This window comes from Carlito syrichta, unplaced genomic scaffold (assembly GCF_000164805.1).
Source record: "Carlito syrichta isolate Samal-C Ts95f unplaced genomic scaffold, Tarsius_syrichta-2.0.1 Scaffold315407, whole genome shotgun sequence".
Lineage (NCBI taxonomy): Eukaryota > Metazoa > Chordata > Mammalia > Primates > Tarsiidae > Carlito > Carlito syrichta.
In genome coordinates, this window is record NW_007259503.1 from 1,566,995 (window position 1) to 1,594,545 (window position 27,551).

The 27,551-nt window shown below is 34.9% G+C and overlaps 2 protein-coding genes across 3 annotated transcripts in view; one reads left to right on the forward strand and one right to left on the reverse strand.

Annotated features, from left to right (window-relative positions):
- Nucleotides 1–19,370, forward strand: part of TPR (translocated promoter region, nuclear basket protein) — a 68,569-nt gene extending 49,199 nt beyond the window's left edge. The window contains exons 37-52 of one of the 2 annotated variants that reach the window (XM_021706307.1): nt 45–253; nt 1,968–2,240; nt 3,029–3,177; nt 3,802–3,885; nt 6,294–6,494; nt 7,356–7,487; nt 7,743–7,833; nt 9,541–9,722; nt 10,825–10,893; nt 11,002–11,096; nt 12,931–13,037; nt 14,268–14,375; nt 14,506–14,662; nt 16,155–16,273; nt 18,542–18,637; nt 19,171–19,370. In XM_021706307.1, coding sequence (XP_021561982.1) covers nt 45–253; nt 1,968–2,240; nt 3,029–3,177; nt 3,802–3,885; nt 6,294–6,494; nt 7,356–7,487; nt 7,743–7,833; nt 9,541–9,722; nt 10,825–10,893; nt 11,002–11,096; nt 12,931–13,037; nt 14,268–14,375; nt 14,506–14,662; nt 16,155–16,273; nt 18,542–18,637; nt 19,171–19,226 — 2,128 coding nt within the window. In that variant the 3' untranslated portion in view covers nt 19,227–19,370. The remainder of the gene's footprint in view (nt 1–44; nt 254–1,967; nt 2,241–3,028; nt 3,178–3,801; nt 3,886–6,293; nt 6,495–7,355; nt 7,488–7,742; nt 7,834–9,540; nt 9,723–10,824; nt 10,894–11,001; nt 11,097–12,930; nt 13,038–14,267; nt 14,376–14,505; nt 14,663–16,154; nt 16,274–18,541; nt 18,638–19,170) is intronic. The other variant, XM_021706308.1, reaches the window with a different exon arrangement.
- Nucleotides 19,256–27,551, reverse strand: part of PRG4 (proteoglycan 4) — a 16,258-nt gene continuing 7,962 nt past the window's right edge. The window contains exons 6-13 of the mRNA XM_008072783.2: nt 27,055–27,183; nt 23,659–25,617; nt 23,111–23,188; nt 22,167–22,303; nt 21,732–21,888; nt 21,081–21,278; nt 20,579–20,704; nt 19,256–19,519 (exon numbers count right to left, since the gene is read on the reverse strand). Coding sequence (XP_008070974.1) covers nt 19,422–19,519; nt 20,579–20,704; nt 21,081–21,278; nt 21,732–21,888; nt 22,167–22,303; nt 23,111–23,188; nt 23,659–25,617; nt 27,055–27,183 — 2,882 coding nt within the window. The 3' untranslated portion in view covers nt 19,256–19,421. The remainder of the gene's footprint in view (nt 19,520–20,578; nt 20,705–21,080; nt 21,279–21,731; nt 21,889–22,166; nt 22,304–23,110; nt 23,189–23,658; nt 25,618–27,054; nt 27,184–27,551) is intronic.

Consider the following 27,551-nt stretch of genomic DNA (forward strand, 5'->3'; position numbering starts at 1 on the left):
CTGATTTTTTTGTGAATTATTATTTTTACATTTTCTCCTATAAGTGCCAGCACATCAGACCCACCAACAGCCAATATCAAGCCGACTCCTGTTGTGTCTACTCCAAGTAAAGTGACAGCTGCAGCTATGGCAGGGAATAAGTCAACACCCAGGGCTAGTATCCGTCCAATGGTTACACCTGCAACTGTTACAAATCCTACTACTACCCCAACAGCTACAGTGATGCCTACTACGCAAGTAGAATCACAAGAAGGTTGGTAAAATAATATAGATCTGGTTGAGTTGACTACTTATTTAATTTTATTACGAGAAGGTGACTAACTTTAAGGATAAGTGAAGCATCCACTAAAGTTGAAGTCAGACATCATTGTAAAAGTGCATATTTAATATTTGAAGTATATACCTCCCAGGATACTTGTTAATGCAGCACATTTCCTCCTTCCCTTCCTTCTTTTCTGCTTTGCTTTGTTTTTAAACTACAGAAGGGGGGAAATACCCCCTTTAAGCACCCCCCAAATTTTCACTTCTAACAACTGAGAAAGTGATATAAAACCCACTTTGAAAAACCATACTGTGGAGTCTGTCATCACACAGTGATCCATCACAGAAACAAAGAACAGAGTGCCGGATATTCTCACTTATAAGTGGACCCTGAACATTTACCATAATACTATAAGAAAGGGAGTGGCAGTAGCAGGATGCTGCCAGGGTGGGCGGTGACGAGTGGGGAGTGAGGGAACACATCAATAATAGTACCTGATCTCAAATCAGGCAAAGTGGGGACCAAAGGGAGGCCCAAACTTTACCTGTACCACTTATATACGTAATACTGAATTGTACCTCATATCTTTAAAAATAAACTTAAAAATTTTTTTTTAAATGAAAAGCATATTAAATTACTGGCTTAAGGCCAGAAGCAGTGGTTCACATCTATAGTCCCCATGCTTTGGAAGACTGAGGCAGGAGAATCACTTGAGGCCAAGAGTTTGAGACCAGCTTGAGCAACATAGCAAGACCCGTATCTCTGCAAAAAGGGTTTTAAAAATTAGCCAGGTGTGATGATGCATGCCTATAATGCCAGCTACTCAGGAGGCTGAGGCAGGAAGAGCGCTTGAGCTCAGGAGTTTGAGGCTACAGTGAATTATGATTGCACGATTGCATTCCACCCTGGGTAACAGAGTCAAACCTTGTCTCAAAAAAACAAAACAAAAATAAATAAATTACTGGTTCAACCCAATATCACTTTTTCACTACAACTTTCTGACCTTTTCACTGCTTTCCCCACTTTTTCCCCACAGCTCTTTGTTACTCATTATAGCACTTACAACTCTGTTTTTATTCATTTGTATATGTGCTTTTTTTACTCCTCTAGATTGAGCTCCTCAAGAGCAAGAAAGTTTATTGTTTAATCTCTTTACTCAACCACCAAAATAGATATTCAGTAAAACTTTGCTACATGTATATTTCTTAGATTCTTACCTTGACAAATGTTGAATTCAGTGAATTATTCAAGTATTTAGAAATATGTGATATGTGTATATGCTGTAAAAGTACAGAATATTTTATTTCAGCTTCATGCAATAAAATTATTAACTATGTTACCAATTAAACATCATGTTTACATCAATTAAAAACAGTGATGCCTAATGTAAACTTCTAATTTGACTTGAAGTTTCTTAATTTCATTAATTTCATTTGGTAATAATGTAAGTGGAATAATATATGCAAAAACAGTTTAAATATTTATTAAAGTCAGTCAACAATGTATTGCATTCTGTCATATTAGTCACATAGGTAATATAAAAATGCATAGTACATTACCTTTCCCCAACGTGTTTTGTCTAATTGGTGAGAGAATAACTATACAAAACTGTGCAAAACATGACATATGTCACAGAATAGGGAAGGATAATTTCAGCTTTGGTAAAAATAGAAGACTTACATCAAGCACCATAATTACTTTTCAGCTATGCAGTCAGAAGGGCCTGTGGAACATGTTCCAGTGTTTGGAAGCACAAGTGGATCTGTTCGTTCTACTAGTCCTAATGTCCAGCCTTCTATCTCTCAACCCATCTTAACTGTTCAACAACAGACTCAAGCTACAGCCTTTGTGCAACCCACTCAACAGAGTCATCCTCAGATTGAACCTGCCAATCAAGAATTATCCCCAAACATAGTAGAAGTTGTCCAGAGTTCACCAGTTGAGCGGCCTTCTACTTCCACAGCAGTTTTTGGCACTGGTAAGAATAATTTTTAAATGTAGTAAAGTGTACCAGTGCTTGTCATTACGATGTTTCTTCAGTTATTTTTTGACTGGTTTTAAAACGAAACAACCCAGCCAGGCATGGTGGTTCAGCCTGTAATCCCAGCACTTTGGGAGGTCAAGGCCAGAGGATTGCCTGAGCCTGAGGGTTCAAGACTAACCTGGGCAACTTGGTGAGACCTCATCTCTACAATAAATCACAAAATCTAGATAGGCATAGTGGTGTGCCTCTGTAGTTCCAGCTACTTGGAAGGCTGAGGTAGAAGGATCGCAGCCCAGAAGGTCGAGGCTGCAGTGGTCAGGAGTATGCCACTGCACTCCAGCCTGAGCGACAAGAGTGAGACTCCAACCCCCCCCAAAAAAAATGGAACTACCCAAAACATATGTAACAATGCAGGTCTTGAGGACTAAAGACACCTAAGACAAGTTATGTAAATATGTGTAAATTTTTTTTCATCCAAGAATTCTTGGATTTTATAGTGCCATGTAAATATAAATAGCAATTATGTATCAGTATAATCTCAGTGATTCAGATATATGGTAATAATTGACTGGGTTTAGTAACTGAAGTTTAGGTTGGTTTATTCAGAGCATAAATTGCTCTGTTTACCCATAGATCAACAGGAACAAATTATATTTATGAACTTTGATCTAGGACTTGATTGACTGTATTCTAATAATCTGTACAATGAAATGTTTGCTATGTTCTTTAGTTAAGTGACCATATGGCTAAATTATCTTTGTCAAAATTATGTGATTTCAAAGTTTCAGCTACCCCAAGTTCTTCTTTGCCAAAGCGTACACGTGAAGAGGAAGATGATAGCACTATAGAGGCATCAGACCAAGTCTCTGATGATACAGTGGAAATGCCTCTTCCAAAGAAGTTGAAAAGTGTTACGCCTGTAGGAACTGAGGTGTGTAAAGTTCTTCCTGCTTATTTTTACTTTTACCAGTAAGGTTAAGATATTCTTCTCAATTACGGCCTAATGAAAGTTAACCTTTTGGAGCCAAACTGCATTATCTGGAACACACACTCTTATTGAACTTACTGCAAAGTTTCCACTGACATCCCAAGTGTTGTTGCCAACAATATTTTATATTCTTTGCACATTTTTAATTGAATTTGTTACTATTTCAGTAAAAAACACAGTTCCAAAAATTTAAGTTGAATTCCATTTCAGAGTTTAAGTTTATGGTCTCATGGACATTTTAAACTATTATTTGCCATCTTTTTCTAAAATTAACCAAAATTATATTTTTGTTGTTGTTAAAGCTAAATTGTAATGAATTCAATTTCATATCCAACATCGCTACTAAATCAATTTTATTAACGTATTAATGTTCATAAATTATATTTTATGTATATACTAGAGAGAAATGTGATTAATTATATTTTATATGTTTACTTTATAAAAATAAATGAATACATTTTTTAAATAGCTTCATAAAATTGTAGGTTTGAGTTTATTTTATTGAGAACAGGTAATCTTTCATCTAGTGCACTGATATGGTTGATTTATGTGTATATTATGACTCAGGAAGAAGCTATGGCAGAAGAAAGTACGGATGGAGAGGGAGAACCTCCGGTATACACCCAGGATTCTCAAGATTCCATTGGAGAGGTGAGTAATAACACAAAGTAACAAATTGTTGATTTTAGTTAGTAAAATTAGCACTAACAAATTAAAACACTATTTGGACTTTTAAAAACTTTTTCTTACATTAGTAAAATATTACTAGGATTAACCAGTGTTAATTTCTGTTCAGTTTTACTCCTATGAGTATACTACCTTCTAAACTTATATTAAAGAAACGTTTTCATTCGCGTATACTACCTTCTAAACTTAAAGAAATGTTTTTGTTCGTATGTAGCATATATTTCCAAAGTTTCCAGAGTTAAGTAAAGACTAGCCAATATTTTAATTCGTGGAAGGACAAAAGTGCTGGTTGAGTCTTAAGTTAATCCAAAGTGCCTTGTTTACTGGTTCTCCACTGCTCCTCTCTAGTATCTCCCTTATAGAATTAAAATAATACACAAGAGAAGATGCATTTATTCACTTATTGAGGTTCCCCTCGAACCTTTACTAATGGAAAGAACGTAGTCTTTGAAGTTACAGAGCACTAGGTTATTCCTGGCTCTGCCACTGCATTGATTGTAAGCGTCATCAGTTGTCTCATTTGTTGAAAAACTGTAACATAATTAGTATTGTAAAATATCTAAAATAGTACCTGCCACATATCAGGCACTCAGAATATAGTTACTTTCCATTCCTGGCCCCTCAGGATGAGAATTTGTATATAATAATATTGATAGTTTACTGCTAATACCAAACACAGAACTCTGTATGCCAACATTTGGTCTAAGAAATTTAAATTTACATTTACTAGCTAATTTAATCTTTATACCACATTATAGGTAAAGAAACTGCTACCTCCTTAAGTTCACACAGCATTGTAACTGGAATTTGAACCCAGACTGTGTAGTTTTCAGCTGTCCTCTTAAGCTTGAAACAGTACTTTGTGGATAAATTTTCAAGATCTTTTTATTCTAAAATTGTTTTAACTGAGTAAAGTTAAGGGATTGTCTTAAGCTAATCATAAGTAACCACAGACTGCAAATAATCTACTTAGGCAGTTTGAATAAGGAATACTCAACCGATACTATAAATGACGTCTGTTTCATGTATCTTTCAGAGAGTGTCCTATCTGAAGAACATAACAATTTGAAACATAAGATGTGAATTTCTATTTTATTTATCTGACAAATTATACTAAAATCTTCTGTCAAAAGCTTTCCTTGAAATTGGCAAAATTGTCTGGGACTCAAAGTACCATTTGGATTTTCATTCCACCTTCCTAGCACTATCCACTGAATGTGTAACAATTCATTTTTTCTGATTTTCTGATGGTGAAGCAGATGTTCTTCATAACTGTTGCTTTTCTTGAAATAAGCATATCATTTTGAAGCACATTTTTAATTATACTCTGGCTTACTCATTTTTTCCATTATGGCATGTGTAATTTTTTATGAATATCTTAGTTTCAAAACACATCATTACTGGCTAGTGTAAAATATAGATTTTACTTAGCACTTAAGCTGAAAGTAGACATTTAACTTCTTATAATAACTATCAGAAAAAAGTTAAAATAATAGTTTATTTCAGTAGCTAACAAAATAGAATTGTGGAAACAGATGGAGCAAGAAATTATTATGATACCTGTTTATCTTTATTGTGGTTTGAAGGCTTAGAATAATCAGAATCTTGGGGAGAGAAGGTTTCTTTGCTTAAAACAAAAACAAAACAAAACAAAAACCCACAATAATAGCTTATTCAGTGCATTTCCAGATAATTTCCATTTTGGGGGGAAATTTTTTTAATAAGATGTTATAGGCCAGTATTTTTTTTCTGACTTTAGTCTGCAACTGTTCTGTCAACTAACCACACTGGCTATTGAGCACTTGAAATATGGCTAGTCTGGATTGAGATAATTGTAAAATATACATTGATTTTTGATCAGTTAGTTAAGAATTGAAGAATTAGTAAAAATTTTAAAATTAAAATATCTGATTTATAAGTTACACTGATGACATGTTAAAATAGTATTTGGGTATGTTGGTTAAGTAAACTATTAAAATTAATTTCACTAGTTCCTTATTTTTAATTAGCTACTAGAAAATTTTAAATTTCACATTTGACTTATATTGTGGCTCACATTATATTTCTGTTGCACAACACTGATTTTCAAGATCACACTAATAGTTTTGAAGAGATTTGTGTATTTTTTCTCTTTTATCTTATTGGAGTGTTACCCAGTAAGATTTAAGGAATTATTCTATAGGAAGACAGTAAAAAAAACCAATGATTTGTCTTTTTTAGCATTATTTCAAGTTATTTCTGCTTTTCAAACCATATTTTTTAAAATAAAATGCTACTAGTTTATAAGCACCTTTTAGTCTTACTTTGACATAGAATAACTCAAAGTTACTTTTAAAGTATTTTTTCTTGAAGTTTTAACTTTATTTTTAAAGGGAGTCACTCAGGGAGATTATACACCTATGGAAGACAGTGAAGAAACCTCTCAATCTCTACAAATAGATCTTGGACCACTTCAGTCAGATCAGCAAACAACAACTTCATCCCAAGATGGTCAGGGCAAAGGAGATGATGTCATTGTAATTGATAGTGATGATGAAGAAGAGGATGATGAGGAAAATGATGGTGAACACGAGGTAAATTTGATTTAAAATCATCCAGTTTTTAAACTATTAAAGTGCTCATAAACTTGGTACTGTTAATGCATCAACTAGCAAATTCTGGTTCCCAGTCAGTTTAAATAGATTAACTGTTTTTCTTTTACTTTGATTAGTTCAGAAATTAATATCTTAGAGTGATAATGAGTATGGAGCCAGTGATGGAAAGTTCCAGTTTTTTAAAGTTTTGCTGTGTTTTTTAATGACCACTGAGCTGTCTAGTGTTTGTTCTCAATTAAACTTGATATTAAGTCTTATTGATAAGAGACTATGAATTTAATTGAAAGTGGTTTCTGGAGCTGAAAACACAAACAAGGATTTGTTTTGTTTTGTTTTGTTGTTTTTGACTTCCTGAAGCCAAAATAGTATTGAAAATATTATCATTGAAAAGCATTTTAGGTCCAATTTTGTATTTTGTTTTGGATTATAGTCATATATTGACAGCTTCTCATTTTAGATTATTTCATTAATAAAGCAACAGTTTTCAAAAGCTCCCAGTATAGTATAATTTCATCATTTTCTTCTTTAACTCCTCCTATTCAAATTTAGAATTAAAGTGGACCACTTTGTAGACTTCTAGGGGCTATAATCTTTGAACAATCTCATGTGAACAGGTAGAATTCAGAATTTATCATTATTGCACTAATTACAGTAAATACGACAGTTGTGCTATTTGGTACGGCTGAACTAATTCTAACTTAGTTACTTTTAATTCTTAGGGCGACTCCTATATTCTGATTAATGACGAGTCACGTAAATTTCTATGGGTGGCATCAAGTTGTATAGAACATGTGGGACATATCCTAGATCTTTATTTATACTTAGGGATTTTTCTACTAGGATTATGAAGAAGATGAGGAAGATGATGAAGATGATGAAGATGACACAGGAATGGGAGATGAGGGTGAAGACAGTAATGAAGGAACTGGTAGTGCAGATGGCAATGATGGATATGAAGCTGATGATGCTGAGGTAACTGGCTGGAATTTTGCCCATTCATTTTCTTTAAGAACTTCCTTAGAAAACGTGCTGTTTTTCAAGGATATTCAAAGGGCCTATATTAATAGTATATTATCAGTACACTGAAACTTTTATACCTTTGGAGTTTTCATTTGCATGTTTGTTTTGGTTTGTTTGTTTGTTGTTTGCCTTAGTTAATTGTTGAAACTGGTTTTATTAAATGTTTATTTGATTTTTTGAGCTTAAGTCGTCACATTTTGTTTTTAGGGTGGTGATGGGACTGATCCAGGTACAGAAACAGAAGAAAGTATGGGCGGTGGTGAAGGTAGTCAGAGAGCAGCTGATTCTCAAAACAGTGGTGAGATACTTCTATGTCTATTTCAAATTGTCTATTTCTAGTAATGATTTCTAAGCTAGGATTACACTTCATTGTTGTATATAAAATTTAGTAAATTGGCAAGCAGGGGATTGCTATTGTTCTAACTTAGTTACTTTTAATATTATACTCTCATAATGCCTACTATATTTACGACTGTTAGGTATTATCATTATACTATCTTTCCTACTTCGTTGGACTGCTGTGAGATTCAAACATTTTGAAATCTCTAAAGTATTTTAAATACCATATGCTGTTGTTCTTATTAAGGGGAAAAATTATATCAGGGAATTGTAACAGCAGTTTACAACCAGAAGAGGTCAATCTAATCAAGTTTCGTGTTTTAAGGTTTGCGGATATTGGAGCTTTGCAGTGTAGTCTGGTTTTCTAATGGAAAAAAGATTATTTGATCAATATAGCATAACTTTTGTTAAATCTTTGAAAGAATACATTGTAGAGGTCCACTGAAAAAGTTTTAGGAGTTAAAGGATTGTGGAAATTATAGAAAATAATTTTATTTTAAAATCATTTTAATATGTATTTTCAAGAATCAGTGATCTGGTGTAATGTTCCTGGTTTTACAGATAATAGGACCAAAATTATTAGTAGTAATATAGTAAAACCTTACATATTTAGACAATGGGAAAACATATCTGGGTTCCTGTAGAGGCCGGAAAATTTAAAAGAGAAAGACGTGCTCATTTGAATTAATGTAAAACAGAAGCAGGCAACTCTTTAAACATTTAAGAGAAAAATGAATTAATAGTAAACATAGTAAAGAATATTTTTACTATTTGAAATATTGTACTATTTAAAACAATTTATACTTTATAAACATCTTGAAGACTAAGAAACATTTTTTTTAGAGTTGGGATGTAGAGAAAATTTTTTGCCTCTTAATCACTGTAAGTTAAACTTTGATAGCAAGTGTTCATAGCTGTTTTTCTCAGATACAAGACACATAAGAGATGTTCACTGAATATTTATAGAAGACTTCCATTTTTTTCTTTCCTAATTTTTACTTTTCTTTACAGTCAAGCAAAAATAGGCCAGATGGCCTGAGTATAATGAAGCTAGTGGATGGATTTAGATTTGGTACATTGCCAAAAGTTTACTGAATGCTTATCTGAGTAACTTTACTTGTATTGAACTATTTGATTCTTATATAAAACTTAATCAGATTTAGTTGCCAGTGAAGAATCTGAATCACAGAGAAGTAAAGTAACTTAACCAAGGTCACATAGCTTCTAAGTATTGGAGCAAGGATCTAATTCTAGACCTCAGACTTTTAAACTGTTAACTTCTGTGGCAAAATATAAATGTTTGGTTGTAAGACTTTTCCTCAATCTTCTTTACTCTGTTTGATTGTTATACTGAATGTTTACTTTATCATGTGTTAGGCTAAATGCTTTACGTTGATTATTTAGTCTTTAGAAAAATCTCATTTGTAGATTACACTTGCTCTGTTAGCTAACCCAAAAATAGATTGAAATAGATTAATGGACTTGCTTGAGGCCATACAACCAATAAGTGAAAATAAAGCCCACATTTGTTTCCACCAACCCTTACCACTTTACTTTTGAAAATATTAGTGAGGTGAACATTCTTAGTCGCAAGACTTATAGGGATTGTCCTGGTTATTTTTTGGTAAAATTAACAGTTCCAAAATAAGCTTCTCTTTTCCTGTAGGTGAAGGAAGTACAAGTGCTGCAGAGTCTTTTTCCCAGGAGGTTTCTAGAGAACAGCAGCCATCATCAGCATCTGAAAGACAGACTCCTCGAGCACCTCAGTCACCAAGACGCCCACCACATCCTCTTCCCCCACGATTGACCATTCATGCCCCACCTCAGGAGTTGGGGCCACCAGTTCAGGTATTAATGGCAGTAATTTACTTTTATTTAAAAAAGTGAACTTTAGAAAGGCAGGCCTTCCTAAAAGTTGTGTTTAAATTGAAATAATTATATTCATAGCAAATAAAATGCCGTTTCTACAAGTTAGAACAGAAAAGGTTTTCTTAGATTTTAATTAAAGTGTATTTTATCAGTTTACCATCATCATCTGATTGGAAGGTTTCTTTCTGTAAGGTGCCCATGTTTTTACAAAAGGATTTCTATTTTATTTAACAGAAAAACATTATTTTATCCTATTTGTATATAATCACATATTTTCACTTTTAAAATTAGTGAAGGTGTGTATTACCCTTTACATTTAGCATGGAGTAGGTTGGGCATCACCTAATCAGAAGTGCTTGCATGAACAGTAATAAAAGCAAAGGTTCTAGTAATCTAGCTTGAATTTTACCATGTAAGCTGGTGTATTAAACTGTCAAGTACAGATTCTATTACGATACCACTGGTGAAAATAACTTCATTATGTAAGATGAGAGCTAAATTCATTTATAAGCAAATAAAATATGATCATAAATTGCCTTTAATTTAAATATTGGTTAATATTTTGTTGATTAACAGAATATTTTTCTACTGATTAATATTATAGGCTATATAAGTAAAAATTCGTCACTAATTTAGTACAAAAATAGCAATTTTTCTTAGAAAATGTCCTCATGATTACATATCTGCTAACATTTCAGTTATTTTATTGCCATAATAAGGTATATCTATTTTTATTTGCTGTGTCTTTCATTACCTAGTTATTTTTGTTTGTTTTGTTTTGAGTTGGAATCTCTATCTGTTATCCAGGCTGGAGCGCAGTGGCAATCATCATGGCTACTGCTGCCTTGACTAAGCCTTCCACCACGGGTTTCCAAGCAGTAGGATGCGCTACCATGCCCAGCTAATTCTTTTTTTAAAATTTAGGGTAGAGATGAGGTCTTGCCAAGTTACCCAGGCTGGTCTCGAACCCATGGGCTGAGGCAGTCTTTTTGCCTCCGCTTCTCAAATTGCTGGGATTACAGGTGTGAGCCTCTGCCTAATTCTTTAAAACAGATGTAATTCCTTTTTTCTTGACATATAGAGAATTCAGATGACCCGGAGGCAGTCTGTAGGACGTGGGCTTCAGTTAACTCCAGGAATAGGTGGCATGGTAAGTACTTATTCATCACGTAAAAGTGGTGTTTGTTCAGTAAATATTCGTATAAAGCGTGTGTGTGCTGTTGTGTCTATTAGCTTCTGTTTTTTGCCTCTGTTTTAGCAGCAGCATTTTTTTGATGATGAAGACAGAACAGTTCCAAGTACCCCAACTCTTGTGGTGCCACATCGCACTGATGGCTTTGCTGAAGCAATTCAGTAAGTTAATGAAAGAAAAATATATTTTGTGACTAGTCATACTCTTTACTGTTTTCCCGTTAATTTACTTATCATTTGATTGACTCATTATTTATTGAGTCCTCTACTATGTATTAATAAGCACTTGGAGTAAGAGGACTAAGGATGGAATATTGGGGAAAATCAGAAGTGAATGAAATACAGTTGTTTCAATCAAGAATTTTACACTTAAAGACAGTATAACAATGGTTAAGAATATGGTCTCTAGAGTCAGAGTATCTGTTTGAAACCTAGCTCTATTGCTTACTAGTAGTAGCAAATTCCTTAGCTTCTCTCTTCCTGTTTTCTGTTCATTTAAAAAATGAGAATAATTTCTACCCTGTGTGCTGTGAGAATTAAATGAGTTAATTAATTTGTGTTAACATGCTTTGAATATTACCTGGCACATGATAAATTGCTATATAGGTTTTTATTAAGGTGCTGGCAATTACAGTGATTAATGGTTATTAACAGTAATATTATGAAAACTAAGTATATGAGCAATTAATTATAACCTAAACAACCTAGAAGGAGAATAGAGGTATAACCAATGGACTTTGTTAATACAAATGAAGAAGTTCTTTATTCCATTAATTTTGGGAAAAGAATCTGAGAAAACTTAATGGGTACAACATGGAATTCAGTCTTGGAAAATAATAGCTTATTAAGCTTTTCCATGCATTGGTTTGTTTAATCCTCATGCCTATAAGGGTAGACACTATTTCTCTGGCCATTTTACAGATAAGAATACTGATGCACGGAGATGTTAAAACTAAGTTTCCAGATGTCAGACAACCAAGAAGTAGCTCTTTTTGATTTCACGTCAGTTAGTCTGGCTCTAGAACTTGAACTATTGTGCTATACCATTCCTCTTAAAGGAGTGAAAAGGCTTTCTATGTGAAAGTATATATGTATAATTGGGACTGAAGTATTAGTTGCATAGCACCATGTATTTGAAGAATAAAAAGATTTTCCTAAACTTATGAAAAGATTGATTGTTCTGTAGATGTGATAATACATGGCAGCCAAACCCATTTTAAACTCACTCTGTTAACCACAATTTATCTCAGCTAACACACTTCTGTAAGCTAACCATTCAGTGTCAGGGCCTTCCTTCTGAAAGTCAGCAATCAGCATGCTTCTATAGATGTCAGACTCTTCAACCTCTAAAAGTCAGCAATCTCTGAACTCTGTGTTTCCTAAAAACGTTACTAGCTAACAAAGAAAAGATGGAGTAGAGTATGGAGTAGGCAAAGGAAGACATAATGTTGGGTTTTATGTTCTGGATTATGTGCAGAAAGGTAAATGATAGTATTAAGATAAGGGAGAAAGCAAGTTTTTAGCCATCTAATATTAGAAGTTTCCTAAATGTTGAAAGCTACCTAGTGAACTCTTAATAGACCAACAGGTGACTTGATTTTTTCATGACTGAACATTAGTGAAAACTGAGATAAAACTTTGTCTCGTGACTTCTTTCTAACTCTCCTCTCATTATTTACCATGTTAAGCTTGTGTTGCTTTCAGCATATTTATGTGAAGATATCTAGCAGATTAAAAAAATATGAGGCATAGTTCAGAGAGCTGAAAGTTATTTATCTGTAAATCAGAGGTTATTTATATTATTACTAAACTCACTGACATCTGATATTATAAGAGAATTTTTATAAGTAAGAAACCTTTCATCAACTTTACTTTCAAGCTGTTTCCTTCCTAGTTTGTTGTTGGTCGTTATTCCTTCTTCCTCTGTTCTTTCCACCATTGTGACTTAAACAGCCTAACTTCAAATTTTGTCTTAAATTAATCTTTGTCCACTTAGCTCCCCACAGGTTGCTGGTGTTCCTAGATTCCGGTTTGGACCACCTGAAGATATGCCGCAAACAAGTTCTAGTCACTCTGATCTTGGACAGCTTGCTTCTCAAGGAGGTAAATAGCTAAATAAGCCGTTAGATCTCTTGGATTTGTATGTATGGTAATGAGGTATTATGATGTGATTTTTTTTAAAAATGGCAGATATAAATATTTCAGAAGTTAATATTTAAATAATTTCTTTGCTAATTTATAGAGAGCTACAATATACTTATAAGCCCTGCCTTTCATATAAATATTATCTTACCACCAAAGTTCTGATATCTTTGGGCATAAGGACTGATTTTTACATTTGTATCTCTTCTCACTCCTTAGTAGTGAGTTCTTAGGCATGTATGTTGAACCAGTAAATATATGTAGGTACTACCAGCCGTTATTAAGTTGTTGGAAGGAATGCGGCATGTTTTCTGTTTACAGTTTGACACTGGTAACATTCCTAGTTAAATGTATGAGACTAGTTATATTTTTTCCATTAGCATTACTTTTTTAAAAATGTTAAGATGTATGGAATAAAATGATTCCTAAAATAAGAAATAGAAGTAGGGGTTTTCCACATATGATTTATACTGTTTGTAGAATTAATTACCTTTTAATCCTCAATTGGAATTCATATAACCCACTGTATTTCTGGGAAGCTGACATTTTGTAAGTGAATAGAGAATGCATACTACTTTTTTATAATAAACACAAAACAAAAGATTGATTTGCAGCCCTCTTAAAAGTCATATAATGTGACACCTCGTTGTTTATATTGTTAGTTCTAACACTGTAGGTTTTTACTGATAGGAAACTGTATGTTGACTTTATAAATGTAAAATGTTATGTAACTTTGCAACTTTGTATGTTTGTACAGTCTCCTAGACTTGGGAGTAAGATCTAGGTTTAAATTGGAATGCCAGTGCTTCCTAGTTTTGTAACCTTGGGAGAAATTAGCCACCTTGAACTTCAGTTTCATTAGCAAAAAAAGGGGGGATGATAGATAATACCTTACAGTTTTGGTGAGGAATAGTCAGTAGCATAGTACTTAGTTCATAGTTGGATACTCAGTAAAGTTAGTTTGTGTGAAACCATTAAGAGTATTTTAGCTTATTTTTAAGGGTACTTTAATTAGTGTTAGGGAGTTTTAAGAATATGTTTAAATTGTATTTAAAATTTTGTGAGATTGATTTTTGCTTGATGAAATAATTAAATTGTGAGCTTTAGCAAACTTGTGTGTCTCTAATATCATTTTCAGATATCTGGCATATTGACAGTTTTATATTCTTTCAATCATTTATTAATATTCAGAATTGTCTCTAGGTTTAGGAATGTATGAAACACCCCTGTTCCTAGCTCATGAAGAAGAGTCAGGTGGCCGCAGTGTTCCCACTACTCCTCTACAAGTAGCAGCCCCAGGTAGGTATCAAAGGCAGATTAGTAGATTTTGTGTTTTATTGATGAAAGGGAAACTTACGAAGCATATTCTAGATAAAAATTTGATAAACCACAAAGTAAAAGTTTGATTTCTTATCTTTTCTTTTTAAAGTGACTGTATTTACTGAGAGTACCACCTCTGATGCGTCAGAGCATGCCTCTCAGTCTGTTCCAATGGTGACAACATCCACTGGCACTTTATCTACAACAAATGAAACAGCAGCAGGTGATGATGGAGATGAAGTATTTGTGGAAGCAGAATCTGAAGGGTAAAGGATTAATTTGTAGTTGTTTTCTTGCTTTAGTTTCATGAGACTTACATTTATTTTACTTTAGCCAAGAAACAATCTGTTGCTCTTTTTTTAATAGCATCTTACCAAAAAAAATTTGTCCTATATATTTTGGAAGACTATTTTGCATATGGTAATATACTTTAGAACTTTAAATTATTTGTCTTTTATAATAATTTCTAAAAACCATTCTCTCCTTGAAAATTACGTAATATTCTAGATCAAAGTATTTCTTTAAAAGTACTGCGACCCCTCTATTCACATAGCTGCTTAAACTTAACATTAAGAAAAAAGTCTTTCTGTGAAAATTAGGAAATGACTCACTTTCCATTAGGTAGTGATCCATCAAGTAATCCTCACTGTTTATTTATGTACATTTTGACTTTGGTGCCTTAAATACTGGCTTTATAAAAATAAGAGATTTTTCTAGTAGTTTTCAAGGCATAACTACATTTTTAGCACACCAGTGACAAAGAAAGCTTAACGAAAGAAGTATTTCATGACAAGTCCTTTGGATTTTTTTGGTAAACCAAAGGAAATGGAGTAATTTAATGGAAAGAACCATTGAACAGTGATCTTAGAGAAGCTGTTTAATTTTCAAGGTGAAACCTAATTTTTTATAAAATGGAAAAAACTATTTTTTCTAGAAGCATAGCTAGAGAGGAAGAACCCAGATTTCTTAGGTACAACTCAAAGACTATGTAGCAACATTTTATTATAGGCCAACTATAGAATCTGAGGGGAAAAGCAGGTCTGCTATTATCCTTTAATTCAATGTTACTTAATTTGAGGAGCTTACAGATCCTATTGAGAATATGAGCTGCCATTAGTTTCATACCCTGTATGCAGGTCACTTTACATATGTCATTTCTAACCCACACAATATCCCAATAAAGCATTTTCTCCACTATACAAATAATAAAACTCAGGCTTAGAGCATGTTAAAATAACTTGCTTTAGGCTACACTATGTGTAAGCAGCTCAGACTGGATTTGAAAACCCTGTCTTCTCAACTTTAGCACACAGTCCTGAGAGCTATTAACTACTAAAGTTTGCAAACAATTTAAAAAACTGGATCAGATACATATTGTTCTTATACTGTCTACTTCACTGGGCTAGGGCTATTATAAACTGTTTTTGCATTCCAATTTCCTGAAAAGTTGTTTTGGCATTTATCAAAATCTGGACAATATTTTTTCCTGTGAGTGTCAAGAATGTGAACATACTTGTCAAAAGGAAACAAAAACTAAAATTGAAACATGTCCTAGTGAGGAAAAGATAACTTGAGTTCTTGTCTTCCCTGTCCCTTTAAAAAATACCTGTGATTACCAGTATCAGAGTCTGTAATTTTTAGTTTAAGGAAGCTCTGACTTATTTAAGTGATAAACTAGATCAAAACGGGTTTGGAAATAATTTTGGATACATTCTAGAATTGGTTTTGTATTTTCTAAAAAATTTTTGTTTTCCTTAGTATTAGTTCAGAAGCAGGCCTAGAAATAGACAGCCAGCAGGAAGAAGAGCCTGTTCAGGCATCTGATGAGTCAGATCTCCCTTCCACCAGCCAGGATCCTCCTTCCAGCTCTTCTGTAGGTAAGCTGCTGCTCCTGACTACAATAGAGCTTTTATTCACGCAGCTTGTTTGTGAAAACACTGCTTTATTTGTAAAAAATAGATAATCTCTGTTCCTCTATTCTAAAATGCTTTATTTAAAAGGGAAGTTTTATTTTATTATTAAGGGGAACTTGGTTGATTACTGAAACCATTATTCTAAGAATATTCTGTCCTGATAATCAAAAATATGGACAAAGTGGATCCATTCCAGAAGAATAGTTTACTCATATTTCCTCTGGACAAATAGTTGTCAACATATGTTCTGTAGAGCTCTTGGGTCTTGTAAAGGTGTTTCAGGGGTTGTAGGGGATGGGTGTCCTGGGAGAGAAGCTAAGGAGTAAGGTTAATTTTGAAAAAAAATATTGTGTACCTTTCCAATATTAAAAGTTATTTTTAAAAATAATGACAATTAGTGTTTATTGAGCACTTACTGTGTATCAGGCAATAGTCTGATTCCTTCACCTATATTTAATTGTTTGACTCTTACAACTCAGTGTGGTAGGTACCTATCCCCGTTTTATAGATACAGAGACTGAGGCACAGAAAGGGTGAATAATTTCTTCATGGTCAAATAACTAACAAGTAACGGACAAGCCAGGATGCGAATTGATGGAATTTGGCTTCACAGACTCCGCTCTTAAACAATACACTGTACCAGCTTATCTCTCAATTTTTAAGCAGGAAATTACCTTTATTATTGAGGAAATAAAGTTCTCAGTAATTTATTCTGAATATTTTAATTTTGAACTGTTTACAGCGGTAATTCTTAAACTCTGCCATGGAACCTTCACATTTTATAGCAGACCTACTCAGTCATTTATTACTTTTTTCAATCACAGAACTTTGCTACCCCAAGATCTCTTCCCCTACCTCTATTCCACTTTTCTGTGACAACCTGTTGGCCAACATCACTACGTTCAAATCCTATATCCACCTTTTAATAACTGGTGACTTTAAATGTCTGCACATTTCATTATGAAATAATGGATATTCATAACTAATCTTACAGTCAGGATTAAAAATAATATAAGTAAATTATAGGACTCGATTTTTCATACTCAGAAAAGCTTAAAAAAATTGTGGTTACCGTATAAAATTACCAAAGTGTTGGACCCCCAATTATACTCTTATGTCCCGTAAAAACTCTCTTTTCTTAACAGGAGAATTGGCATTTTTTTTTTGTCTTACCAGAGCTTACATGAGAAAATATGATTGTTGTTCCCTTTGAATGTATAATATGAAATTAGGATGTCTTTAAATTTATTTGGCAATATGAAATACTGTATACCTCCCGATCTAAGCAGCTATTCATTTGGTCAACAAATACTTGACTGTGAACCAGGCAGTATCATAGAAAGCATCACGTAGAAGGTGACATTTAAGTAAAAAGACTCAAAGGAGGAAAGGGATCAAAGTTCTACACTTATTTGGAGGAAGAATTTTCTGGATTGAATGAAATAGCATATGTAAGGTTTGAAGGCAGTGGTGTGTCTAATGTGTTCAGGGTCAAGGAAAGAGGTCAATATGGCCAGAGCACAGTGAGTGAGAACAGACTAGCGGGAAATATGTCAGGAGTGGGGTGAGGGCAGATCCTTGTAATTGCCTTGGCTTTCAAGAATATAGGATGGAAGACTTCAAGCAGAGTTGTGAGATGCTCTGACTTAAAGGCTTAATAATATCAGTTTGACTGCTGTGTAGAGAAGAGATTGAAAATTAGTAGTGGACAGAACAGGGAGAAAGTTTGGAGACTATTGCAGTAATTCAAGATAAAGATGGTGACGGCTTTAGGAAGGATGATCAAGATAAGGTTATGAGAAGTGGCCAGATTTAGGATATATATTTAAGTTTGAGCTTGCAGAATCCACCGATGATTAGATTTAGGGTGTGTGAAAAAGAGAAGATGATATGATTCATGTTCTATTCTAATGGGCTGTTTGCTAAGGGACTTGATATTATTTCCCCTTGTATTTTCCAGCAACTAACACCATTTCTGATACATGGGGTAGTTACCAAGAAAATATTAAGTTAGTTGAGTGAATGAAAAAGTCAAACTTTTTGTTTTTGAATGCTTTTTTTTCCTACCATTTGCCCTCTTTTTGGTTGTTTAAATGTCCTTCATTGTTAAATATATACATATTGAAAGCAAATGAACAAGTCTTCATCTTCAGTAGTCATGTAGTAATTAGTAATTATCATTGCTTTCCTTTTTTAAAACCTGCTTTTATTGTATCTTAATGTTTTTCTTAGATACTAGCAGTAGCCAACCAAAGCCCTTCAGACGAGTAAGACTTCAGACAACATTGAGACAAGGTGTCCGTGGCCGTCAATTTAACAGACAGAGAGGTGAATTTCTGACATACTGATTTCAAGATTGAATGTGGATAGTAATAAATGGGACACATTTTATAATCCTTAAGCATCCAGTTTATTTTTTAATGCTCCAAGGATTATTTAAATAATATAAGGATTAAATAATTAACATGTAACGATGACTAATCTGTAAGGTTCTTGCAGGCAGATTTGTATACCATAGATGTATAATAAATATCTCTGCCTATTATCATATTGTTAAATATTTGCTATGCAGATAAATGAAACTTGGTGACTTTGTTTTAGCTAGTAAAAAGAATGTAGAATTTTAATACTTCCGTGTTTCCTAGTGTAAGTAATAGATTTCACTCATGCCATAAGAATGTTAAACTAATTGTAATCATTCCCATTGAAAAGTGGAATATCTTATAGTTTTATATCTACAATGTCTAGATATTTTATATTGAAAACAATTTTTATTATGAACTAGGGTAAGTGAATACCCTACTTTTGAGCTATTTTAAAAGTTGCAATCAATTTAATTCTTTTTTTTTCCTCTCTTATAGGTGTGAGCCCTGCAATGGGAGGGAGAGGAGGAATAAATAGAGGAAATATTAATTAAATGGTCTGCAGACTAATAACTGTGAATAAGATTGTCAAATCTGTTTTAGTGTAATGATTGTCACGTTTAAAAACATTTTTATATTTAAATTAGTATGCTCATCTCAACATTCTTTATTAATAAAATGTGTTTCAGTGTCAAAATGTATCATTCTTTTCTTCATTTTAATTAGTTGACTCTTCTTTGCCCATCAGTCTAAGGGCAGTTGTACCAGACTTTGGATAGGGTCTGCCCAGAACGAGTAGTAATTGCTCTTGCTGTTCTACTTGGCACATCGATGTTATAGTATTGATCTAAATGGAAGAGAAATTATTTTTCTAATTAAAAAGAAAACACTCAAACTCAAAAATAATTCAGGTTGACTATAATGCCCAAAGACAGTGTTCGTCATTTTAATATCAGAAATGTTTTATTACTTAATTTAAGCTTTCTAACAAAAACAATTGCCCTGGCCTTTTGACATTTCAGAGGATTGACCTTTCAACATCTTTCAGTAAAATTACATTCAACTCTTCTTTTTGAAGTAAGCATTTAAGATGATCAAGCTATTCTAAAGAATAATTCCCTTGGATTTATCTTTTTTAAAAAAATACATCTGATGTCATTCATATGAATCGTGGGCAGAATAACTTAAGTTTTGGGGCTTTTCAAAGAAAAATGTCCAGAGTAATATAATATAATTAATAAAATTAGTTTCTCTGGGGAATTCTTTCTGATCTCGCAGACTGTGTAATGATGCAAATCAGTATAACTTTGTGACAAAGCATCCGTTGAATGCCACAGATTATAGAAGTAAAATACTGTTTTCAGTTGTAGTTTTACTCAAGTAATTGGATGTTTTTATCATAATCTCATGAATATTGGAGCAGAAGCAAATTTGTTTTTTAATTGAAATTAAAGCAGGCCTGGCTCGGTGGCTCAGCCGGTAATCTCAGCACTTTGGGAGGCTGAGGTAAGAGGATTGCCTTAGCCCGTGGATTCGAGACCAGTCCGGGCAACTTGGCAAGACCTCGTCTCTACAATAAATCAAAAATTAGCTGGGCGTGGTAGCATGAACCTGTGGTTCTGGCTACTTGGAAGCCTGGCTGAGGTAAAAGGATCACTGGAGCTCAATAGGTCAGTGCTGGGGTGACCATGAGTGTGCCCCTGCACTCCAGCCAGAGCGACGGAATGAGACTCCAACTCAAAAAGAAAAAAGAAAAAATTGAAACTCTTCACAGCATTTAGAATAAGTATTATTTTAACTTCTCAATGTTAGTGACCATTGCAACAGTCTGTATTTTTGCTTTAATTATATTCATATTGTCACAAGTGATATCACCTCCTTGGAAAGCTATTCAGATTTTACTTACCCTTAGAAAGGGCATAGTAATCGTAGCCATCAGGTTTTCTGATGTTGGGAAGTGATATAGCTGAGGTAACCATACTTGGAAACCCTCTCCACAGTGTACTCACTTTAACTTCATTATGAAGGAAACCTGGAGGTGACATGTTTAATAAAAGGCATCAAATTAAAAGGCAATGGACTGTCTTGGAAAGAGCCATACAGACCTAGGCTTTAATCTGTTTATTTACTTAGTAGCTGTTACTTAGGTGAGTTGTATTTAATACTTTTGGTAAGAAGTACTTGATAAATAGTATTTATTATAATTAACAAACGTGAATAAGCCACTGTCCTTACCCACAAAGAAACAAAGTACTGATACTTTGTTATTCACTAAGGCAAATTGATGTTTTACATCAGTAAGATTAAATTATTAGGGCTAGTTGGTCAGTATATTTAATAAGCATTACTCTATAAGAAACTGTATTATACTTTTTGTTTAAGAATTCTTAGTACAATAAAAGTGTTACCTTTGTCTTGATAAACAACTCTGACAGGTGAATAGTGAATTCTGATGGTATGTGTTTGAGCGTGTCCTATAGCCCGTTCAAAACGACGTCTTCTAACCTGTGTTGTTTCTCCATACACTGGATAATTTAAAGCAGGCCTTCTTCCAGTGCACTTACTGACAGGCTCTTGTTTATAAGTATACTGCTGAATGCTGCCACCTGTTATGTATTAGAAAGTCACATAAAATATGAGAATTGTAATCCTCTCAGAAAAGATGGACAAGAACTTTTACAACGTGGAGAAAGCGATCAATGTTTTTCATAAAATGTCTAGATATTAGCTGCTATTAGTCAAACGTATTATAAAAATAATTACTACATCTTAAAGTACTTGAATGAGTAAAAGCAACAGATTGCATAGTTACAGATTTAATTGAAAGTAAATGATGATAGTCTATCAGTGACCTGAAAATGCAGATGAATGGTTATTTGCATATCAAGAGATCTAAATACTTCTTCCTGCCCTCAATATTGATTGTTTTAATGGAAAATATTTGGTTCCAGCCATTGAAGATATCTTTTGACAGTAAACCCAGTAGTAAATGAAAATACTGAGTACAAATCATTTCTTTAAAAAAAGTTTTATAATTTTGTCAGTTATGTAACACATACCTCTCTTGAAAAAGTATACAGATTCGGGCCTGTTTTTGTATTTAGCTATTGAAAGAGCCGCCACTATTTTTCCATTTAGTCCTCCAAATCCTTTTACAATTTGTTTGGGATACCCTGCATCTTTTATGTCATTGGTGAAGCGCCAGTACTGAGAATCCTGATAATTAAAAGAAAAAATGATGTTAACAACTTTGGACAAAAGATTAGAAATTCATTTTTAGATTTACATAAGAATAGAACATGTTAACTTAGTTAACTGTTTGAATATGTTGACCATTAATATTATCAATTTAAGTGTTAACTTGATTAAATTTTGATGATAAACTAGTTCATTACAATGTGAGGACATTTCTGAATTGGAGGTTAAAGTGATTATTTGTCATAATAGATAGTGCAATTACTATTTGATTTCTCTCACAAAGATATTTTTGTTACCTTAAAGAAGAAAGTTTTTCCTTCACAGTTGCATCTAGTAAAAACAGTATCAATGGGGGAAGGAATACCCCAGACTTCGGTAATTCTGCGAGCTGGAGATGGTGGACTGAATGGATTTAGCTTCCAGAAATAATGACCTAAAATTTAAAGGGAGACAACAGCCTATATGCTGAATACCGTTGAATGAAACGCACCACAAAAGAAACCAAAATGAAGAATTTTTAAGTAGTTATGTAAGGAAAAACACTATGTATTGTATGACTGGACATTTAGTCAGGTACAAATTACCATGTATGAACGTTTACTAGAGTAGATATCTCTCAAGTCTGGAATTTAGCATAGCTTTTGATCGGTTTTCCAGTTTCTCTAGGAAAAACCTTTTAGCTTTGTGACTTCAAGAAAATCACATCTCTGGATCTTAACTTCTTTATCTTTTAGAATCTTTATCATTTAGAATGATAATAAAATCTCTAGCCTCTATTGTGCAAGTTTGATTTGTTTTCAGGTTTAATCTAAATATGTTTTAAGAAGACTGGACTAGTAGAGAGTATAGCAGAGAATTAACATGAAATAACTGCTATTCTGTTACTTTCCCAAATACTTGAACACCTCATAATTGAGATGTTACTTTAAAAAAAAAAAAAAAAGCAGGAAGTGCAAATGCTGATGTCATTTCATTTGATATGAAATTAAAATTTGTACTACCATTTAAATCCTAACAACAGGAGTAAAACCTCAGTAGTGCCAGTTCAGGCTCATTGCTTTGTTACTTTGTCTATTTTTTGTTCATCTGGGATTTTGGTTATTACTCTCAGATTCTCATGTGTGAGATAGGTTTATCAGCCAGGTTCCTCCAGAAGCTCAACCCAAACTAGCACTCTCCCATGGCTTTGGTTCACATAAATGCCGTGAGGGGAAGAAACAGAAATGTGTACATAACTCACCTCGGAATGCAACTAATGTTCCATTGTGCAAAGTAGTCAGTCCATCTACTGGCTTACCATTGCATAAGTTGGTCTCATCTAGACAAATTAACAAAAAATAAATATACAACAGAATGAGAAAAGTATGTCCTTTTCAAGTCCTCTTACAGGGTTCTATTTCCTGTTTACCCTTTTCTACGATCTTGAAGGGCACAGTTTGAGAGGTGAACGAGAAGTGATATATTCCATTTTAATTCCAGGTGATACTGTTCCAAAGTATGATAAAAATAAATTATGAATTGGCATGAACCAGGTTACCTTGATCTTCATGTAAACTAGACTTTTATTGGATATATGAACTTAAAGTGAAATTGCACTTTTTAGTTCTGATTGCCTTTTGGGTTGGTCTGGAAAAGAAAATTATACTATAGATTTTGCTTTGCATTGTACAAGGTCAGGGTTCTAGGTAATATATCTCAGTAGAGTGATATTAATCAGGGCATTCTGGTTCAAGTAGATGTAAATTAGTATTACCAGTTTTTAAAGTGAAAATAACTGATTATTATTACCTGAAAGAATGGGGTTGATGCCAATGCCTTGGCGCACTAAGTAATCCATGCCTGGAATAACTATAGGAGGTAACACAGGGGGCCTGAGAATCATGTGAGGTTTTTCTCCTTCAGCACCGTCTGCATCTGCATTCTTTGGATTTTCTTCCACTCTTCCTGAGTTTGGAGTTGGTTTAGGGCTGGTGGTGGTTTGGAACATAGTTTCAACAGAGGTAGGATTCAATTCAGGTACTGTTGTCATCTTTGGGGGAGTTGGCGTCGTCTTTGGTTTTCTCACTCTAGGTGTTGTTTTTGGCTTTCTGGTAGGAGGGGGCTTTTTGGGTGCTTTGGTTGGCTTTGGGGGTTTAGGAGTTGTCACTTTAGAATTAGTAGCTGTATCTTTTGGTTTCGCTGTTTCCTCAGGTTTGTTCATAGTCTCTTCAGTTGTAGTAGTTGTCTTTTTTGTTGTAGTAGTTGCTTTGGGTGCAAGAGTTGTTGCTTTAAGAGTAGTAATTTTCAGGGATGTGGTCTCTTGAGTTGTCGATGTCACTTGCGTGGTTATACTTGTTAATTTGGATTCAGCTGTCTTCTCTTCTGTTGTAGTTGCTGTCTCTTTTGTTGTAATCTTAGGTGCAGCAGTCGTGATTTCAGGTGTGGTATGGATGTCTTTTGCTGTTGTCTTGTCTTTAGCTGTTGTAGTCATTTCAGGTTTAGTCACTTCAGAAGTCTTAGTTGTAGGGACAGCAGGTTCCTTGGGACTGTTTTCAAGAGCCTTTGGTGTGGGTTCTGCAGAAAACTCAGGAGTTGATTCAGCAGGGATCTTGGGAGTAGTGGGAGACTGCGTGGTGGTAGTTGGAGTAGAGGCCTCTGCGGTGGTGGGAGCAGGTGTCTCAGAAGTAGTTGGACTAGGCTTCTTGGGGGGGGTGGGTGCAGGCTCCTCTGGCATCATGGGAGTGGGTTCCTTGGGGATCATGGGAGCTGGTTCTTTGGTAGTAGTTGGAGCAGGCTTCTTGGTTGTAGTGGGTGCAGGCTCCGAGGTGGTAGTGGGTGCCAGTTCTTTGGTGGGAGTGGGTTCCTTGGTGGTAGTAGGAGCCTGTGCCTTGGTGGTAGGTTCAGGATCCTCGGGGGTGGTGGGTGCAGGCTCCTCAGGGGTGGTGGGTGCAGGTCTCTTAGTGGTGGTAGGAGCTGGTTCCTTGGTTGTGATGGGTGCAGGCTCCCTGGGGATGGTAGGATCTGGTTCCTTGGTTGTAGTGGGGACAGGCTCCTTGGGTGTGGTGGGTTTAGGCTCCTTGGGGGTGGTGGGAGCTGGTTCCTTGGTTGTGGTGGGTGCAGGCTCCCTGGGGGTGGTAGGACCTGATTCCTCGGTTGTAGTGGGGACAGGCTCCTCAGGTGTGGGGGCAGGCTCCCTGGGGGTGGTGGGTTTAGGCTCCTCGGGGGTGGTAGGAGCTGGTTCCTTGGTTGTGGAGGGTGCAGGCTCCTTGGTGGTGGTGGTGGTTGATGCTGGTTCCTTGGTGGTGGTGGGTGCAGGCTCCTTGGTGGTAGTTGGAGCAGGAGCTTTGGTTGTAGTTTCAGCTTTGGGTATAGGTTTAGTAGGCACTTCAGATGTGGGTGCTAAATCTTTACCAGCTGTTTTCTCTGCACCTCGGGTCTCCTTAGAAGTAGTCTTCTCTTTTTCACTAGTTGAGGTCTGTTTATTTGTTTTACTAGTCTCTTTGGTTTTGACTATTGTCTCCTTATTGGCTGTCAAAGTTGTCTCTTTAGATGTATCAGAATTAGGTGGAAGGCTGGGTTTAGGATCTTTTGGTTTTGCTGTTGTAATCTTGGGAGATGTGGTAACTTTATTGCTTTGGGTGGTAGGAATGGCAGGAGCTGGGGTGAGCTTGACATCACCACTGTCTAGTCCACTTCCAGCTTCATCTGTAACAGGTGGTTTGGGGGTAGGCTTCTTTTTAGGAGTTCTTTTCTTCTTGTTACCTTTTTCTAGAGAAAAATACATCTTGTTAAAATTAGAATAGTTTTCCCCCCTTAAATAGTGACATGAAGTTTCCATCTTTGTCATTGACTAGCTATGTGTTTCTAGGCAAATTACTAAACTCTAATATGTCTACTAATTTATCGTAAAATGGTAAATACTCAGCCTATCTTTTCAGTCCATTTTAAGGGATTAATGAAATAAGGGATGAAACATGCAAATTAACAACTAATAACATGGAAGTCAGTGGCAACTTTGAAATAAGCAACGGATCAATGACACTAACTCGTCTCTTTATATTAATGTTCTTTACCCCTCACTTTCTCCACTCTTTCTCCTCAGTGCCCAGTGCCCCTTCCCTCCTCCTGGAAACCTAGTTCTGACATCTTCTAGTTTCACCACACCCGTGATTTCAGAGGCCTCTACAGCTAGCTTGAAGAAGCTGCCCCCGTCACTCCAAGGTCCTTGCTGAGCCCTGTTCCCATACATAGGGCTATTAACTGCTCCCTTCTGCCCAGCTATACATGACAGTCCCAGGAGACATGAGGAGGAGATTAGGATGCCATGGCAACTAAAAGACACTATTTCACAAGAATTTTCCATAGCAGCTACTTCATATGTGAACTATAATGCCCAGGGAACATGTTACCCAGATGAATTCCGTTTAGCAAACATGTATTACACTTTTATTGTGTGCAAAATTTTCTGGATGACTAAAAGATTAACTGTCTGGTTGTTCAGCTAGAGAGAATGCTTCAGAAGAAGTCACAACAACCTAGAAAATAGAGTTCTTCAAAACTCCATTATCCAAATCCAGTATTTCCTGGAGAAAGAGGATATATGTTAGAACTTCAGGAAATAATAAAGAGCAGAATAAAGGGAATCTCTCTTCAGGCAATAGTACCCTGCACTGTGGCACGTTCCTAGAGAAAAATCAGCCAGATATGATGCACAACTTACTAAGAAAATAAAGAGTATCTGTAAAACGTAGATGATAATATTGCCTTTCCACAGAGGTTTATGAAAATATTGAACTTATATTTGTAAAACACTGAAAGCAGTATATAATTGTTAAGTAAGAAAAACAAAGCTAGGGGAGGGAGAATGAAAACACAAGGAAGATAAAGGAGGGGGAAGAAAACAAAATGATATCAGGTCAACAGGAATTGCAATAGAACACCATAAGTAATCATCTCTGGTACCATCCTGTGGTCCCAGTCGCTGCTACGGCATTTTCTTATTCTTCACTTTTAAGAGTGGCTTCTTAACTGCTGGGCACTAATTTCCTGTAGGAAGTATTTATTTGGTACTGTCTAAGATAATGTTTATAAAGTTACATACCCCCCCTTACTGAGATACCTTCATCCTATAAACACCCATTACTTTTAAATAATCATTGTTTACATGGCATTGATATAGTCTTTGATCTTTATCAATGCTCAAACCTTTGGGTTTCTTCTGTAATTCTTTATTAGCGGCTGAATTTTTGGAAGACTTGATTTTCCGAATAGTTGAAGAGGAAGAAGAGGAGGAGGAGGAGGAGGAGGACTCTTGATTTTCAGAAACAGAATGTTCTATAAATCAAATAAAAAGGTTTATCACACCAACTGTGATTTGAAACAAAAACTGCCAGTCCAAATACAGTAAGAAATGCTATTTACTGAACTCAAGTATCTGTGTTCTGCTTTTATCAGTAATATCACTGTCCTTTTAATTTTTCAGTTACCAGCAAGACACCTAAGCTTATCACAGATATTATTAGTGTAACTAGTATCTCTCAACTTTCCCATATCTGCCAAAACTTGTCACAGAATCTAATCATTCTGCAAAGAAAATCTGGGTTTTTTGTTTGTTTGTTTTCTTACAGTAAGATATGTCCCGTCTGATTTTTTTTTTTTTGAGTTGGAGTCTCACTCTGTCACCCAGACTGGAGTGCAGTGGC